Source organism: Echiichthys vipera, assembly GCF_963691815.1.
Source record: "Echiichthys vipera genome assembly, chromosome: 9".
NCBI classification, from domain to species: domain Eukaryota; kingdom Metazoa; phylum Chordata; class Actinopteri; order Perciformes; family Trachinidae; genus Echiichthys; species Echiichthys vipera.
Genome location: NC_139834.1, coordinates 32,437,540 through 32,456,772, shown reverse-complemented (window position 1 = coordinate 32,456,772; position 19,233 = coordinate 32,437,540). Strand labels below are relative to the sequence as shown.

At 41.6% G+C, this 19,233-nt stretch overlaps 1 protein-coding gene across 5 annotated transcripts in view; it reads right to left on the bottom strand.

Moving 5' to 3' along the window:
• vps13d (vacuolar protein sorting 13 homolog D) overlaps window positions 1–19,233 on the bottom strand; it is a 223,510-nt gene that overhangs the window by 115,994 nt on the left and 88,283 nt on the right. For 4 of the 5 annotated variants that reach the window (XM_083919727.1, XM_083919728.1, XM_083919729.1 and 1 more), the window contains exons 26-29: window positions 18,785–18,938; window positions 18,417–18,633; window positions 16,323–16,494; window positions 12,612–12,727 (exon numbers count right to left, since the gene is read on the bottom strand). In XM_083919727.1, coding sequence (XP_083775853.1) covers window positions 12,612–12,727; window positions 16,323–16,494; window positions 18,417–18,633; window positions 18,785–18,938 — 659 coding nt within the window. The remainder of the gene's footprint in view (window positions 1–12,611; window positions 12,728–16,322; window positions 16,495–18,416; window positions 18,634–18,784; window positions 18,939–19,233) is intronic. The other variant, XM_083919730.1, reaches the window with a different exon arrangement.

Sequence of the window (19,233 nt, the reverse complement as noted above, 5' to 3'; positions counted from 1 at the left end):
AAACCAGGAAAAGATGCTAGTAATCCAGCTAAGTATAGGCCAATAGCTCTAACTTCTCACTTAAGTAAATTAATGGAAAGGTTGGTGAATGGAAGGATAATGCACTTTATTGAAGAAAGGGGGTTGATGACTAGTTGTCAGAGTGGTTTTAGAAAGGGGAGAAGTACTATTGATTCAGTCATATGTCTTGAGGATGAAATAAGAAAAGCACAGGTAAAGAAAGAGACTGTTGTGGCAGTATTTTTACATGTGGAAAAAGAATATGATATGCTATGGGTAGAGGGCCTTTTAATCAAAATGCATATGTTAGGAATTGGAGGAAATATGTTTTACTGGGTGATGGACTAGATAGAAGTATTCAGGTGAAAATAGGGAAATAAACATCTAGAAGGTGCTTGGTAGAAAATGGGACACCACAAGGAAGTGTGATTAGTCCATTACTGTTCAACATCATGATTAATGATATTTTTGCTAATGTTCAGCCAGGTATTGGAACATCACTATTTGCAGACGATGGTAGCTTATGGGAAAGGGGGAAACATGTAAAGTACACCCTGAAGAAGGTACAGAAAGCTCTAACACTAGTGGAGGACTGGGGAAGGAAATGATGATGATTTGATAATCCTGAATCAAATTTGGTGCATCACTTCCAGTGTCATGTAATAAAACAATATCAAGATCACATATTGATTTTCACTGATGGTTCAAAGAATCCAGAAACAGGCGTTAAAGGAGCAGCTTTCGTTGTGCAGGGATGGAATGCCCAAGCTTTTAAGAGAACCTCAAATTTCCTAAGTGTGTTCACAGTGGAATTATATGCAATCCTGATGGCAGTGCAATGTACAGAGCAGATCCAGAACCATAAAGTTTTGATATGTAGTGACTCTGTGTCAGCTATCAATAGTGGGAAAGGGTTATCAAAGAGTCGACAAGACCTAGTATATGTCATTCTTCTGGCAATAAGAGATGTGAAAAGGAGAGGGGTAGAAATATAATTTCTATGGGTCCCAGCTCATGTCGGTATTGCAAAAAATGAAAAGGTTGATAAGTTGGCCAAGGAATCTGCTCTAAAGGAAACTGCAGATGTCAACATAACTCTATCAAAGGCAGAGGGTAAAAGTATAGTGTGGCAGGAAACTATTTTAAAATGGCAGCAGCTCTGGGAGCTAGAAAACAAAGGAAGGCACCTATTCGCATTATCTAGTAGGGGAACTGACATCTGCAAAAGAGGGGGGTTTAGACGTAAGGAAGAGTTTATTATTTCGAGAATGAGAATTGGTCACACATATCTGAACAGCACTTTGTTTATGCTAGGAAAACACCAGAGTGGCTTGTGTTCCTGTCTGGAACCTGAGAAAGTACAACATCTTCTTGCAGAAAATATGACTGCCAAAGACAAGACCTTCTTAGAGAATTGCGGAAAATTGGATTAAAAGAAGTATCTCTTAAAGGTAGAGTATAGAGCACTAAGGTGCTAGTACCATAGGTGGCAGCAATGCAACTTTTGGATGCAGGCTGCTGTAAAACCGCAAAGAAGAAGAAGAAGAAGATATCTCCCTCTCTGCCTACTTCCTGATTCCCAGCCAGACCATGCTGACCTGTGTGTTGTGCTGTGATAGATTATTCATTGTTAAGTAAGACAATTTGTTAAATTTATCTGTGACTAGAGAAATAATTTGTTATCTGAGTGCAGTCCGGATCAGGTAGGGGTGAGTTGCCATTTTGTTTTGGGAACCTTTTTTCTCCTGTTTAATTTGTTAGGGAGGCAGGTAAGAGTCCTGTATTATCTTTTGCAATTTAATTTTTGATAGGTAAGATAGTTTTCAAATCAGAGATGTTTTGTTTATCATTTTGGCCTTACTCACCCTGAAGTTTTAACTACCCTGTGATAAGAATAAACTTATGTTGGACTGCTTCATTTTGTGTCTGGTACCCCTCGGCCGGAGCGTAACAAACATCCTACCGTGGTAGGATGGTAGGAATTAGCGCTACGGTAAGGAATCTGACTCTATCATGCAGGCAAAACAAAAAAGGATCTGGCCCGCAAGGGAATATTTACTGGCCCTTTGAGTAGAAGCCTACGTGAAAAGTAATTTCTGGCCGTAGTGGCCGATGTTGACTGCTGTCCTCTCCCGCATCTCTGCGCAACTGTCTCAGCACGTTAAATACGGGAGAGCTGGGAGACTTACTCCAAGCGCTTCCTGTAGGCCACACAAGAGCCGCTGTGGCTGCAGGTTTTCAGTCCAACCAAGCAAGAACACACCTGACTCGACTTACTCAATCACCTGAACTGCCTTCACACAGTTGACTTGTTTGACCAGGTGTGTTTTTCATTGGTTGGAATGAAAACCTGCAGCCACAGCGGCCCTTTACTGGATCAGTTTGACACCCCTGCTGTAGGCCGTGCTCCTACTACATTCTTCTTGCAAACACTTCAGTCTGGCTAAATCACCACCACAATTATGTTGCGTCCACACCAAATGCGAGAGACGCGAATACAATCGCTGCTGACGCTTGTATTGCGCCGCTTCCTCACATTTGTCAAATTATTTGATTATTGCTTCATTTGCGTATATATTGCATGTAGCAGCTAACTAACTGAAGCTAACCCCCGGCTCAGCCTACTCTGCTGTTGTGCTAAATGGAAAGTTATGCTAGTGCTAACAAGGGATCTGAATGCTTTTAAAAGAACAGAAATTAGCTCTCAGATGAACTGCCATCAACAGTTCATAGGTATATCCATTATATTATATCCGCAGGAACAGACTGGTTTCCCCCAAGGACTGCAACAATAATGGCTATAGTGAGCCCCTGGATGTATCACAGAGAACTTTAAGATGCTTACTGCAATCTCAACGCTGGCTGACTGCCGCGGTCTGATGTCGCTTCAGATGCTCTAGACGTTTCATTCGTTCCTCGACCTGAAACGGGTGTCATTGCGCCATTTATATTGATTTTCAATGTAGAGTTGTTGCTCTATCGCGTTTGGTGTGAACGCCCCATTAGCCTACAATGCGGATATTTTTAATATTACTATTTGCGCAGCACAAAAGTATCACGTTAAACATAACCAACAGCAATTTGACCAGGTATAGCATACAACATCAGTCCTAAACGTTTAAAACAGAATATTATAGAAGTAATGTTTTGAAAATCCATAAAACACTTCACTATATAACACATTAAATGTAACACCAGAAGCATCTCTCAAACATTGCATTTTAAAGCAGTCAACAGAGGGATGTGCAAAACAAACACATGCACGCACATACACACACACAGAGACTTTGAAGCTACCGGTAGAGGAGGCAGCTCTGTCCTCTCTCCAGTCCCTCCTATACAGAGGGAGGCGGCAATGAAAAGAAAACTGTGCTGCGTAATGGCACTAAGCAGCCCTGTGGCCTCAACGCTAAACCTCTGCTCCGAGGTCTCGTGTATTTTCCACCTCAAGATTCAAGATTCAAGATTGAAGAAAACTTTATTTATCCCCAGGGGGTAATAACCTTGGTCAGTAATGTGGATATGTAGTGAAAACTCTTCACGACAACTTTGACCTTTGTCAAGTGGCCAGTGCATCTCTGGTCCAAGAGACGTTTCAGGGTCTCGACTTTGTACAGAATAGCCACGGTTGGCTTCCTGATTGAAGTTGTACAGCATGTTGCATACCTCGACAGCTGCTTTACCTCGACAGCTGCTTCACTGGACATAGCATGAAACACAACTAGATGAATTTGGTGATTAAAGCAGTGAATATATTGTGTGTTACGATCCAGCTTGTTTTGGAGCAATTTCTGCACACCACCATGCCTGCCAGACATGACTGATGCGCCATCATAAATCTGACTCAGGATTTTATCCGTGCTGAGTCCTGCACTGGTGAGCTCATCAATGATGACACCTGTCAGGGCCTCTGCATCACCTTTCTCAGATGTGGCCATAACCAAGAGGCTACAGATATATTTTCTTAAAGGATCCTGTGTGCCATCCACTTTAATTAAATACCAGCTAACTTGTCTCACTATTTCCTCTGTCACGAGTTTGCTCATCATTTCAATAATCTCGTTTTGTATCTGTGGGCTGGTATAGCCTGCATTCTGTGGGATTGTCTTTGTAATCCTTCAGTTCTGGATCTTTGCGCATTGTGTACTCAAAGAGAGACAAGAATAGCCCCATGGAGCTATTAGCATCTAGCACACTGGCAAAACCAGCATTATCTCCATGTAACTTGATTGACCACTAAATACTCCAGCATATCAACTGTCATGTAGTATCTGTTGCGAGCCAGTTGTTCTGAATTTAACAGAGTGGAAATCTCTTTCCCTGTCTCTCTACGTTTTTCTGGATCTCTCCATATTGCTTCACAGGCTAAATGTTCTTTTAAAGCTGCATGCTTTTTTTAGGCTTTTGTCTGTTTCAATTGAATGTTTCCAATCATTAAATCCCTTAACGGAGAAGGTAGCGTCCAAGGATACAGATTTAAATTTCCTGCAGGCAAAACGAAATGCAGCGTCCTTTTCCACCGAGTACTCAAGCCAGTCCCTGTTCAAATACCCCTGTTTTTTTTAACCAAACATTTTGACTGGATATTTCTTCAACACAATCTGTGTGGGTTTGTCTATACTGAGGTCATTCATACCCACTGATCCATTTCTGGGGGAGGGCCTGGCCCCCTAAGTACAATAACAACTGGTAACTATTATACATATATATATATATATATATATATATATATATTTATATATATATATGAAGAGCTCTTTTCCAAAACGAGATAAAAGACAAATTTTTAAAAAATGAGTTTGTCATGCCACTTTGCTCTATATAGAACCTTTTTTACTGATTCATCAATGTTTCACGCCAAATCGCTATATTTCCTTGTTTAAAATGGTCCGCAAGATGCAGTTCCTTTCCAAACCGCGACCAGCGCCAAACCTATTTTTAGCCTAAATGCGATATGTCCTCTCGACCAATCAGCATTCAGTGAGCGTTCTATGCGATCCAACATGGCGGCGCTCTGAAGCGGGAGAGTTTTTTGTTTTGTCCGTCCATTCAACATGTTCAGACTGAGCATAAACCATTTTGACAAGATACATTGAATATTAACCAAATGTGTGGGTCTGGGTAAAAAATGTAATTTTCCTGAAAACTATTAAAATGGATTTATAGCGTTTTGGAAAAGAGCTCCTCATATATATATATATATATATATATATATATATATATATATATATATATATATATATATATGATAATTAGTTTTATCATTTCTAAAATTCATAGCCATAAAAATATTAGTAGTAATATACCATATGTCATTGTATCACAGCTGTTGTTAGTAATTCAGTTTCAATTCAATTTTATTTACAGTGCCAAATCATAACTAAAGTTATCTCAAGACACTTTAGAGAGTAGGTATAGACCCCACTCTATAACTTATTTATGATTTACAAAGACCCAACAGTTCCCCCGGTGAGTATGGAGGCAACGAAAACCTTCCCTTTAACAGGCAGGAACGTTGGACAGACCCAGCTCTGTGGAGGACAGACATCTGTCTTGACCGTTTGGGGAGGAAAAGAAGAAGAGAGAAATAGAGAAAAGACAGACAGATGGACAGAGAGAGACAAAGACAGACAGACACACTTCTAAAGATGTAAGAGTAACTATGTTAAATTAATGTAAATATGACATATGCTATGGCAGTTAATATAGCAGAACAGTAAGAAACAGGCACAGCCAAGGTGACATAACATGACAATGACTATAACAATTGTAGTGGTAAATATTAAGTTGAATTAGTAATATGCATTGATGAGACATAAATGATATAGACGGACGGGATAAAAGCTCAGAGAATCAGTAACAGTATTATCCCCGGGGCAGACTAGGCCTATAGCAGCATCATTAGGCATAACAAAATTGTTGTGTTGTAAAAAAAAATAAAAATCAAAAGGAAGCTTTTCCGAAGCCTTTGGTGGACAGCAGGGCAGTAAGTGGGCTATGGTCTGTGCGCAGGGTGAACTGTCGTCCCCATAGGTAAGTGCACAAATCAGGTGAGTGCACAAATCAGCTGAGTGCACACAAGGGCTTGTAGCAATCAGATCTTTGAGGTGAGAAAAAGCCTCCTGAGGAGCATCAGTCCATTTAAATTCTGCATTTTTCCTCAGCACAGCAAAAAGAGGTTCCACCACAGAGGCGTAGGAAGGACTGTAGGGCCGTGACATCACGAGTGGAAGGAGCCTCTGTTATAGCAGTAACATGATCTGGGTTGGGACGGATGCCAGAAGCCAGAAGAGACAACGTGGCCCAAAAACAAAAGTTAATATTTCCTGAACAAGCACTTCTCCACATTTAGTTTTAGTCCACTGTTGTTCAGTCGGTGAAGTACAGCTTTGAGTCGTGTCTCATGCAGCATTGGCGTATCAGCATACCCAATATCGTCTGCTAGAATCTGTGACATCATCCTCTGGAGTGCACTTTGGGCTGATGCGAGACCAAAGGGGACCTTAGTGAACCGAAAAAGTCCATCATAAGTGATAAAACCAGTAAGGTCTCGGCTCTCAGGGTGCAGAGGTCAATAGAGAAGAATATTTGTGCTCCTCAAAGCTCATGAAACACCTCCTCAATATGAGGCAGTGGATGGCTGTTAACAACCACGGCCTTGTTTGGCTCACGTAGACCTCGACATATCCTGAGCCGACCCAATATGCGGTGCACCACTACTATGGGTGAAACCCATGGTGAGGAGTTGATGCGTTCAGTGACACCGTCCTTTTTTAATCGCTGCAGCTCCTGGGACAATGCATCACGAATGGCGAAAGGCAGACGACGTAGCTTTTGATGAACAGGCTGTATTCCAGGTCTCACAGTGAATTTGTGAACAAATCCAGTAACTGTTCCAGTCTTCAAAATCAGTTTCAGCAGCTGTGTACTGTACAGGGACGGCAGGGGGTGTGTTGGTAGTGACATGACCCTATCTGATCTCAAGTTACAGGGCATTGAAGAGATCCATGCCTAAAATGAGCGTACTCGCTGGAGCAATATGAATGTACTGGGACATGCATTTTGTCATGTATGTCACCGTCAGTTCTAGAAAACCTAGCATAGGTATAGGTTTTTTTGTGTATGTGGTCAGTGTTTTTTCTGGGCTTCAACGTCCTCAGATAATGTCCCAAACACATGTAACAATTAGCTCCCGCAGAGCAGCAGCATACTGAGCTGTGGACTCACCAGCTCATTGAGCTCTCTGGCGAAACTTACTCCTATCCGCAACGACATTCAATTCAAGTACAAAAAATGTCTTTAAAGCCATTAATGCATCTTTGTAGGAATCCTCAATTGCTGGCAGCGTGTAGAAGATCTGCTGAGCCTCTGCGCCGACCATGTGTATTAGCAAAGCACGCTTCCTCTTATTCTCCACTTTGATGGTCAGAGTAAGCACATAGTTATCAAACATGCGAATCCATGCTTCGAAAGGCACCGTGGGCTCACTTGGGCTTTGTAAAAATGCAGGATGCAAAACAGAGCCATCCTCGTCACCAATATGTTGTGTTGTAAACAATGAAAAAGAAGAAACGCTATTGGGGCAGCAGTAGCTCAGTCCATAGGTGACTCGGCTGGGAACCGAAGGTTTGCCGGTGAGTCCCTGTGTGGACCATGAATGGAGTGTGGTTCTTCTGGTTTAATCGACAAATATAATTGTGTATCATCAGCATAACAATGAAAATGTGTGTGCTTCCTTATAATATTTCCTAAGGGAAGCATATGTAAGGTTAATAGAATCCGTCCAAGGACAGAACCCTGTGGACTGACTTTAGTGTACATGGAGGATTTGTCATTAACATATACAAACTAAGATCTATCTGATAAATAAGACTTAAGCCATCTTAATCTCGTCTGTACCAGGATGCGATGGTCAATAGTGTCGAATCCTGACTGGAAGCCCTTAAATAACTCATTATTATGTAAAAACACACACATGATTGATGACTAATTTCTCAAAGATCTTAGGGAGAAAAGGAAGGCTGGATATAGGTCTATAGTTGGCTAGTACCTCTGGATCAAGACTGCGCTTTTTAAGAAGAGGTTTAATTACAGCTACTTTAAAAGACTGTGGTACATAACCTGCTGATGAAGACATATTAATCATATCTAATACAGGAGTGTTAACTAAAGGTAACACTTCTTTAAGTAACCTAGTTGGAATAGAGTCCAGGAGACAAGTAGAAGGCTTTGATGCCGAGACAGTAGAGGTTAATTTGTTAAGGTCAACTGTAGAAAAGCAGTCCAAGAATACATCAGGTCGTACAGTTGTTTCTAAAGTACCTGGGTTTGAAGAAAAATGTTGCTAAGCGAGTTGATTTTGTCATTGAAGAAGGTCATGAAGTCGTTACTACTGAGGGTTATAGGAATACATGGCTCAATAGAGCTGTGGCTCTCTGTCAGCCTGGCTACAGTGCTGAATAGAAATCTAGGATTGTTCTTATTCTCCTCTATTAAAGATGAGTAATAGGTTGCTCTGGCATTACGGAGGGCCTTCCTATACGTTTTAAGAATTTTTTGCCAAACTAAGCAAGATTCTATCAGTTTAGCGGAACGCCATCTACTTTCCTATTTTCGCAATACTTTAATTCACGGGTTTGTGAGATTAACATGGGGCTAACTTCTTCTGTTTCATTATCTTCTTTTTCGAAGGAGCAACAGAGTCGAGTGTTGTTCGTAGTGAGCCTGCAACACTGTCAACAAGGTGATCAATTTCAGAGAAACTAACGTTAATACAGGAATCTTGAATATTAAGATAAGGCATTCAATTAAATGCAGATGGAATAGATTCCTTAAATTTAATTACAGCACTATCAGATAAACATCTAGTGTAGAAACTTTTGCCCAGAGGTGAGTAGTCCTGTAATACGAATTCAAAAGTTATTAAACAATGGTCGATAAGATAGGATTCTGTGGAAAGACTATTAAGTTATTGATTTCCACACCATAAGCCAAAACAAGGTCGAGGGTGTGATTAAAACAGTGAGCAGGTTTATGTACACTGGGACTAAAACCAATCAAATCTAATAGAGAGATAAACGCAATACTAAGGCTATTATTATCAATGTCCACATGAATATTAATATCTCCTACAATGATTATTTTATCAGATTTAAGGACTAAATTTGACAGAAACTCTGAGAATTCAGATAGAAATTCAGAGTACGGACCAGGAGCACAGTACACTATAACAAGTATAATTGGTTGCACGGTTTTCCAGATTGAATGTGAAAGAACAAGACTTTCAATTGAATTATAATTTACTTTAGGTTTAGGGTTGAATAATAGTCCTGAGTCATAAATAGCTGCAACGCCTCCTCCTCGACCACTGCCTCGAGGAATAAGAGTATTAATATGACTGGGAGGAGTGAATTCATTTAGGCTAACATATTCTTCATGACACAGCCAGGTTTCAGTCAGACAGAGTACATCAATATGGTTATCTGATATCAGATCATTTATTAATACAGCTTTAGAAAAGTCCAAATTTTATTTTCTGATTTTGTTGCATTATCGCAGATTTGGTGTTGATTTGTATCAAGTTTTTCTGTATAGCTCCTCTACTGTTAATTTTTGATTTAATTAATTTAAATGACACACAGCGTTTGTATAGGATACTGAGCTGGATAGTGCTCTGCAGGGAGCGCAGAGAGTGTAATATAAGTGTAATAAGACTGCAACTCTGCTTCCTATGCGTCTGTGGTAAGGGCAGCGCAGAGAGGTGTATTAAACTGTGACTCTGCATCCTGATCCAAACACTGGGTTGTCAGGAGGCGGTGATGGTGCAGGACCGGACAGTCAGGTCAATGTTGTCATAAAATTGACCACAAATGAGATACTTTTCTCCAGCATGTAGGCCGAACTGTGCTGTGAACACAGCTGGAGGGCGGAGGACACAACCTCGCGGGCTCCAGGGTGGCAGAAGGTCTGGCCTCGACGGATCCCGGGGGCGAGCTGGAGCAGAGGGAAATCCTGCAGGCTTAGGATGTCATACCTGTTGTCCAGTGATAGATCCGGAGGCGGAGGAGGGAGAGATGGGCAAGCCCCAGTGCCACGTTCACCACTAACCAGGGTTAGCCCGGCTTGAGTGGAGTTGAGCTCACCAGAACCGGAGCCACCGCGCCATCCTCCCTGATGGAGCACTGCCACTTCACGAGGCGAAGGCAGGAGGTGGGGGGTGCTGATGACTTGGGCTTGGCTCCTTGGTGTAGTGGGACTCGGTGAGTGCTGGTCCCGGAGATCCAGTGGTGATGGAGCCGGTCCACGACAGGGTGGTGTTGTCTGTGATCATCAGCGCCGGAAGCTCCAACATGGACGACGAGCTTCGCCTGGGTCATGGCGACGGTGAAGAGATCCAGGAGGATTTTGTCCCTCTCCCTGAGGTCAGCCTTCAGGCCAGAGATGCTCTCCTTGAGTTTTGAGAGCGTGGGGAGACAGGACTCGCAAACGGCCATCATACCTGCAGCCCGTACTAGGGATCTTTCACCCCGGGACACAGAACCACCACAGGGAAGTGAGTTTGATTCCAGCCTTTGTGCTGAAATGTCCAGGGAGACCTTCTTCACTCCTGGGCAGGCAGCCCACTTCACCAGTTGCTTTTTGATCCCACTGAGTTAAAGAAGTTCTTTAAATAGTGGCGCCTCGCTAGTGCGATTTGGCGTCACGACTTCCGTGTTTTACTTCTCCGGTGTAATCAGAGGCAACCACAGGCCCAATGTTTAAAAGCTTTGGTCCATGTTTTTAAACAATACATACAATAAAAGCTGGGCACGGATGATTCCAAATATAAAAACGAGAAAATGTGTTAAAAACAATATTTTCTGGAGCCGAAGTGGCAGGAAATCCAGCGACGCTGCGCATGCACTACTACTCGTATCACTGATCATCACCATAATTATTATCATTGTCATATTCTATCACCTTAGCTGTACTTGTTTCTACTATTTATATCACTCCGGTATATGTGTGTAACTGCCATAACATGTTAGGTAAACTGTATTCACATTACTATAGATATTATAGTTACTGTTACTTGCTTGCATCTCTGGGACTTTCTGTCTGTCTTTGTGTCTGTCTGTCTATCTTTGTCTCTCTCTGTCCATCTGTCTGTGTCTCTCTCTGTCCATCTGTTTGTCTGTCTTTTCTCTCTTTCTCTCTCCTTATCTTCCTCCCCGACCAGTCAAGACAGATGTCCATGCTTCAAAGAGCTAGTTCTTTTAGAAGTTCCTCCCTGTTAAAGGGAAGGGTTTTCATCCCTGTGCACAAGATTGCTGGATTAATATTGCATATAATAATTATAATAATAATATATATTATTAGTATTAAATATAGTGTGACTTGTTGCTGCTAATGGGGGAATTGTTGGGTCTATGTAAATCATAAATAAGTCATGGTGTGGAGTGTGGTCTTTACCTACTCTGTATGTTAAGTGTCTTGAGATAACTTTTGTTATAATTTGGCACTGTAAATAAAATAAGTTTATATAAAGTAGCAAAATACTCAAACAAAAAACAAGAGCCTCAAACCTGTACTTAAGTAGAGTAATTATACAGTCATTCAGAAGCATGTTTAGTTCACTTGTGTCATTGCCTTGCCTTGAAAGGCAGCCTGCTGACCTTTGTATAATGTGGAACCATGCAAAGATACCATAAAAAAAGATATTTTAGTCCAGCTGCTGGAGCTAAGTAACAGGTAAGATTTTTCAAGTGTTTCTAAATTGAAACAGCAATATGGATTTTTTTAGCCACTCCATGTATTGTTAAGGTTTTGTTAAAGTGACATACTGAACTTATTTTATAATCCACGGGGTCAATCTTCAAATATCCATGGATGAAAAGCAGTGGACATTTCTGTTTTCAATCAGGCTCAGGCCCAAAACTGCTGCTGTAGTTTGGGTTTGGATCAGACTTGGACAGAAACTATTCAGGTTTGGGCCCCATCACAGCTCTGATGTGGCATACTGACCCTCCGTCAGTCTTCAGCACACAAAAAAAACATTCTTTTGTGCATCTCGTTGGGTGGGATGTGATGAACCTGCTTTCTAGTATTTTCAGTTCAAGTTAATCAACTCATTAACGGTACAAAAATCTTATTTTTGCTGAGCTTGAGTGGATTTATTTCTGACCTTGGTGCAGAGGTGAAGCATCAGGTGCAGAGCACATTTCAGAGCGATGTACGTTTATGATGACTGTGGTCAGAGGACAGTCAGAGTGGCACTTTTAACCAGAGAGGAAAGTGATTTTTTGTGTCGTTTTAAGTTATTCTTTAAAAGCTCATCGGGCTCAAACTTACAACTTTACGGCCATGAGAACTTTACACTGTAAAGTGTGCGAAGGTACTGTAATGCTCAATGTAATGCTGGAAATGCTCATGCTATGCTGATAATTCATGGAATTCCAGATGCATGAGCATTTCCAGACAGAGTATGAGAAAATTATTTGTTTGACCTTAGATGCTCTCCACAGTACATCATATGTAATGTATACCTATTCTACACATTTGAGAAAATGCTAAACTCTAAACAAACACTAACATGTTTTTTATTGGACTGTAAGAAGATAGAAGTGACCCACCTTGCTAATGAGCGTTTATGTTCAATTGGTGTGGGGCTGTCCAAGAGCTCCAGACTGACATCCATCATGTCCACCAGGAATGACAAGTTGGTATAGACGTCTCCACTTAACACCGTCTGAACAAAGACAAAATATCCGTCCATGAAGGACATACAGTGGAGATCAAAATTACAGAACAAATTAGAGATACTTGATTTATTCTAAAATGCTGTTATAAACTTAGACTTCTCTTTATTGATCCTTTGGGATGACAGGTCAAATAAAATTCACGGAAAATTAAATCAGATAAGTTAAATGTAAAGGAAATGTATAAGATAAAATATGTATGACTGTATATGACAAAATTAAGCAGTACGATTACATTTTTGCACTTAAGTAATGGATAAAGTTATTGCACAAAAAAGAAGAAGGTAAGTGTCCAGGTATGTAAGAGTAGATAATTAATTTCACAGTGAGGGGCTCCCACACCTTCCCTTCTGTCCTCTTTATTTCCTCCTCCCCCTGAGTTAGGAGTTGTGATGGCCTGAGGGACAAAGACCCTTGGGCAGGAGCAGCCTTCCACTAAACAGGCTCCTCTGGTTGCTCATGACGGTGTGCAGGGGGTGGCTGGCATGGTCCATAATGTCCAGCAGTTTGTCCAGTGTCCTCCTCTCTGCCACCGTCATCTGTGAGTCTGGTTTCATGTCAACCACAGTCGGCCCGCCTGATTAGTTTATCCAGTCTGGAGGTGTCCTTCTTGGATATGCTGCCCCCCAGCACACCACAGTGTGGAAGAGGACACTGGTGACCATAGACTGGTAAAACATCCACAGCAGTTTGTTGCAGATGTTGAAGGACTGCAATCTCCTCAGTAAGTACAACCTGCTTTGTGTCTTCCTGTACAGGTGGCTGTTATGTGTTATTGTTCAGAATTTGACAGAATATCTGCTGTCTATACCACTGCTGTACTAGCATGTATTTTTAAAATAACCAAAGCACTCCAACAAAAACCTTTATTTAGTGAAAAAGCAGTGAGCAAAATTAGGGAACAGTAACCACTGTGTCAGAAGAGAAGATTTCAACAATGTTTTCTTCGGGCTACAGGATTAAAAATGAATAGGAAGTGAAGAGGCCACAGTTTTGAATGACTTCAGCACATCTGCGCCCACAGGACATCACTAGTGATGAACACACTGCTCAGGTTCGATCTTGGTCCATTCTTCTTCAGTGTACTCTGGACCAGTTCTCCTCTGTTCACACAACATGCTCCTCAGCAAAGGCAAGTCTAGCCTTTTTATTCTTTCTGCTGATGAGATGTTTGGCCAATGAGGGGTGGGCTTTCACTCCAAAAAGTCTTAAACTGAGACACTGTGTGCTGAGACAGATCCTTGCCCTGTTCAGCACTGAACTGGTGAGAAACTCTAGCTGCAGTGTTGAACCCATTGAGAGTCTTCATAATCCTATCCTCTCGTGCACTATTTTTGCGTGGACAACCGACCTTTTTGAGGGACTTAAATTAATCTGTGTCCTTTTAAAGTTTGAATCTTCTTGAAATCAAAGACTGTGAACGCCCAACCTCTCTCTGATGGCTGAGAGGGTCATCCCTTTGGCCTTCATCTGGACAACCTGCTGTCTAAGGGTTTCAGTCTCCTTAGAGCAGCTGCCATCTTGCAAAGTAACCAGGAGAGCTGCCAGATAAATAGGGTGTTCAACAATTAAGTCAATTGTCACCAGGTGCCAGATTAACACCAAAAACTGGGAGGGATCTGAAAGTGTTTTCTCATTTTCACAAAATAAAGGCTTTTGTTAAAGTGCCTTGGTTATTTAAAAAAACATGATAGTACAGAAGTGGTATAGACAGCGGATATTCTACCAAATTCTGAACAATATAAGATAACAGTTCTTCAGAATAAATCAAGTATTAATAATTTGTTCTCTAAATTTGATCTACAGTGTACATGTTTTTGTTTAATGTAGTGGCGGTGCATCAGTTGGTCTCCTGCTGTCACATTTCTACTTCTTTCACCCAAGTGAGGAAGCGGTGCAGAGGACAGTTGCGTTGCAATTGGAGCTAACATTGATGTAAATTTGAAAATAAATAAATGCACAGGCAGTTTAGTAATGTGCCCTCAAAGCCAGCCTTGAGTAGGCTACTACTACTACTACTACTACTACTACTACAACAACATGATAAATACACAACCAAGCTAGCTGTGGGCTCGCAGTCAGATGGAGTCGTAGGACGGCTGTGGATCATATTGCGACCCGTTTTTACAAAGACAAGAATACCAAATCCGATCGTTCTTAAAAGTCAATCCTTAATGTTAACTTGAAAGCTTCAAATGGCAGAAATAGATTATTGCTCACCTGTTCCTCAGTCGGTAACAGTAGTCTGTTGTATTGCATCAAGGCCAAGTTCAACTTTCAAAACCATAAAGATCCAAACTTTTCACCGTCCTTCGTTGGTCCCTAAACTGTGCAAGTTATGCAGCATGATAGACCTACTGTTGTCAAGCAATGACCAAATTAGCAGAACGGATCGCACCAATGATGTAAACAAAACATACGGCCCTTTTCATTGTAGCGCGGTCACGTGCATTATTGAGCAGACACTTGCTGAGCCGCAGTTTTAACAAGCTTTTCATTGATAAAGTTAGTCTGACTGATTAATTCACAATGTAGCGTTCCTTATTGTAGTATGTTATACATACAGTGCTATTCTTGCTACGCCTCAGGCAAAAAATGCGAGAATTTGTTTTCTAGAAATATATGTATTTAAAATCTGAAAATGGGACAAACTGAAACTAAGTACTGAGTCCAATATAGACAAATCCGACAAAGTACTGGAGGTGAACAAGCCTTCATTGCTTCGGTGGCAAAGTGGAATGGGAGCTGTCATTATAAGTGAACCTTTTCTACAACCTCCACAAACCTTTACCCCATGAAGGGTACTTGTGATTATTTACCTCGATCATTGATGAACTCAGCTACCTGACTTTTACATTGTAGTCATTAGGTTGCCCTAGTTAGAGCAACTAATGTTATATTTTCTAAATAACACCACATTGAGTTAATTTACTGTGTGTGACCACGGCAGCCTTGATAGAGGCGTCTAACGTGAGCTAGCTAAGCAGTGTTTGCTTAGCTGACATTACTTTTTCAATGATTCAAGTTAGGCAGCTACATATTTACTGTGAGTTTGATGAATGCTGTTAGGAACAAAGTCCCCTCTGTTTATATTTTTGATCCGCTTATGGTGAACATCTGCACGCCCAGGGCATCACTGTAGACCGTACAGTCTCAGACAGGGGCACTCTTCATGAGGTAAAGGTTTGTGTAGTTGGCATTCAGCTTTTTTCCAAGGTTGAAGTTTCCCACTGCTGTTGGAGCAGCAGAGAATTGCACAGGTCCTTACCGACGTCCTAGACATTTTTGTTAAAAGTAATGCTGCAAAAAAGTACAGGTAAAATAGAAAAGGTACACTTCTAATGACAGCTCCCATTCAATCACACGCATACTGGAGGGAGATGCCAAGGCAGTAATGGCCGCGCCGCTAGATGGCGAAACACACAAACAGCTCGTCAATTCGTCTATATGAAAATCCGTCGAAGCAAGAGAGAACTTTATTACATTTAAAATAGACAAAATAATCATTAAAAGAGGCAGAGAAGAGATACTGCGGTAGACTGTTCAGTGGGTAGGTTAGAGTGTATGTGTGGTTGCCTTTCTCACATAGGTGCTGGGATCCTGTAGATTGTAGGGTCGGAGGAAATCTTCAACGGGCTCTCCCAGGTTGTTCTCCAGCAGCCCTCTAATCAGCTGGTAGTGCTCCAGGTCCAGAGAGCAGTGTACTGACGACAAGCTGCCGTGGATTGACATGTCAGGTACTGCATGGCTCAGCTCCCTGACAAATTTATGAACACAAGCTTGAGTTTGGATTATGAGTATGCTACTACATTGAAACTGGGTACATTTGTACCTATTGCTTTCTTACAGAAAAAACAAAGTCTCAAAGTAAATCAGGTCTAGACTCTTTATGAACATCTGCTTTCCATAAGGCTGCATTCACACACAGTCAGGTAAACCAAGCACATTGCAGCAGGGTTGTTCGGCAGTGGGAGTGTATGGCCTGTTTGTGTGACGTCCTGTTGTGTTCTGCTGACAGACACCTGCTGCTGTAGGCAGAGCAGTCTGACTGATTTGGACTTATAACTTAACCTTGAACCAGAAACTCCTGAGAAATGTGAAGTTTTTATGACACATACTAGAGATGGGCGTGAGTAGTCCTCATTTCAAATTAACTCAATTGGTAAAGAACGGGGCAGCACAGTGGTGTGGTGGTTAGCACTGTTGCCTCACAGCAAGAGGTTTCCTGATTTGGAATCCTTCTGTGTGGAGTTTGCATATTCTGCTGTTGTGTCTGCGAGGTTCTCTCTGGGTTCTCAGATTTCCTCCCACAGTCCAAAGACATGCACATGTTAAATTATGACTCTAAATTGCCCATAGGTGTAAATGTTAGTGTATGGTTGTCTGTCGCTATGTGCCCTTCTATAGACTGGCGTCCTGTCCCGGGTGTACCCTGCCTCACGCCCGATGACAGCTGGGATCACCTCCAGCCCCCCTGTTAGGGACAAGTGGTTGAATATGTTGGATGGATGGTAAAGAACGGCAATGGAGTTCTTTGAATCTGACAAATATTAGGGTGGTATTTTTAAGCTCCACTATTATTTCAAAGTATTAAAAAGTTATACAAGTTTGAAGAAAATCAAAGAAAAGGAAAAAATTTGGGGGATTAACTGTTCAACAGGGGTCAACAATTACGTTCAACCGCAGGCCAGTTTTTTTTTCGGTGCAGAGGAGATGCAAGGCTAAAAACGTTTTTGTGGTTTGTGTATTATTAATTTATATGAGGATTTCCTGTATTGGACCCTGAAATGTGTATCTGACACACTGAAATAAGTGCAAGCTACTTAATTTCAGACACCTTACTTTTCACACTGTTGTAGTTGTATGATCTACATTCATTTATCAGTTGTGATCGAAAAGAGGTGTAACAGAGTGGAGCTTCCTCCCTCAAAAATGGTCTTTGGCAGAGCGCAGACACCGGCTGTACACAACCTGATACCTGATAACAGCAAAGTTTTATTTTAGCCTGTCATCAAGTTACTCACAAAACTAAGATTTATTAGCTGATAAGACCTGAGAGCTTTGGAATTTGTCATTTTCACCAGCTAAAGAGAAAATCAGTTCCAACTTAAAGTCCCCCTCTACTCAAAAATGTTTTTCTTTTGTTATGTCCTCTAAATGTTATATCTGAGTAAGGTGTATCACTAGAGAGGTTTTCATATGTCACATTCCTAAGCTGAGGGAGGAGATGCCTGTGTACTTATCTGCAATTTGAGCCATGGACCACTATTTGCAGAAAGATTTACACTGTGAAATTATATCACAGGGTTTCCCCTGCCATTATACAGCTTAGGTAGCCTGGAAATCCCGACCCACATCTATTAAGACGTAGGGTCTGGAAACGATCAATAGACCTTCCCAACTCAAGGGGCGGCACCAATGCGTGCAGTTTAAAATTGCACTGCACGCAATTGGATAGCACTATGACTGACTACGACCAATCAATCAGAGTAATGAACAAGGTGACGTATCAACGTTTAAACCCCCTGAACACCCACACAGGTGTTTTCAGTTAATCTGTTTGATTAGACCTCTGCTTGGGTTGAAGGTGGGCGGGGCTTTGATGAGAATTAAATGGGAATTTATGAGGTTATAAATGCAAAAACTTTTATCAAAATAATACAAAAAAGCAGGGCGTACTTGTCCAGGTTGCGTTCAACTTTAAGCTTGAGGCGGCAGCAGTCTTTTAGCAGGTTGTCTCCGGTGCGGCGGACAGTGTAGGAAGGAAAGAGGAGGTCTGAGGATTCGGGAGGTTTACAACCACTGTCCCAGGGCTGACATGGCAAACGTTGTGCTGCAAAGATATCCATCTCCTGCAGGTCCAGGGCAATGCAGTCCAGCAGGCACACATGGTCTTCTAATAAGGAAAACACACCAGGTGGCACAAACAGCTATTTAGCTATTAACAGCAAAGACTTATTAGGGCTCAGCTCTCCAACAAGCCCAACATTAAGAACTTGCAAATGCACTGTATATAGCTTTTTTTCAAATTACAGGGCCATGCTAACCAAAGCTGTGAGGTTCATGGCCCTCAGGAACCCTCTGTGTGTCTGGGGCCTGTGGCCTGCCAAGGGTAAACCCTGTGGAGGAGGAGTAGCTTGAGGGGGGCGTCCTAGGTTTCTCCTGCTCACTACTCGCCCCTGCTGCACTCCGGACACGCTCCTTTTTCAAGAGGAAAAAAGAGAAGAGACATACAGTACGATTGCGCATTCAGTCCAATTAGCAAAATGATTATGACATACAGTACAAACAACTGCAGATGATTATTTTTTAAAGGGGCCAAAGAACACAATATGAAACACAATCTACCAAAAGTTTAATAAATGATCTAATAAATAATAAATGATAAGCATTTTCAATCTCTGTAACGGCATAGGCTGGCTGGAGCATGCTGTTGTGCCAATGACATTGCAGGAGAACAGGTGTTTCTGCAAGTGTTCCTGTTGCTTGTGATAGC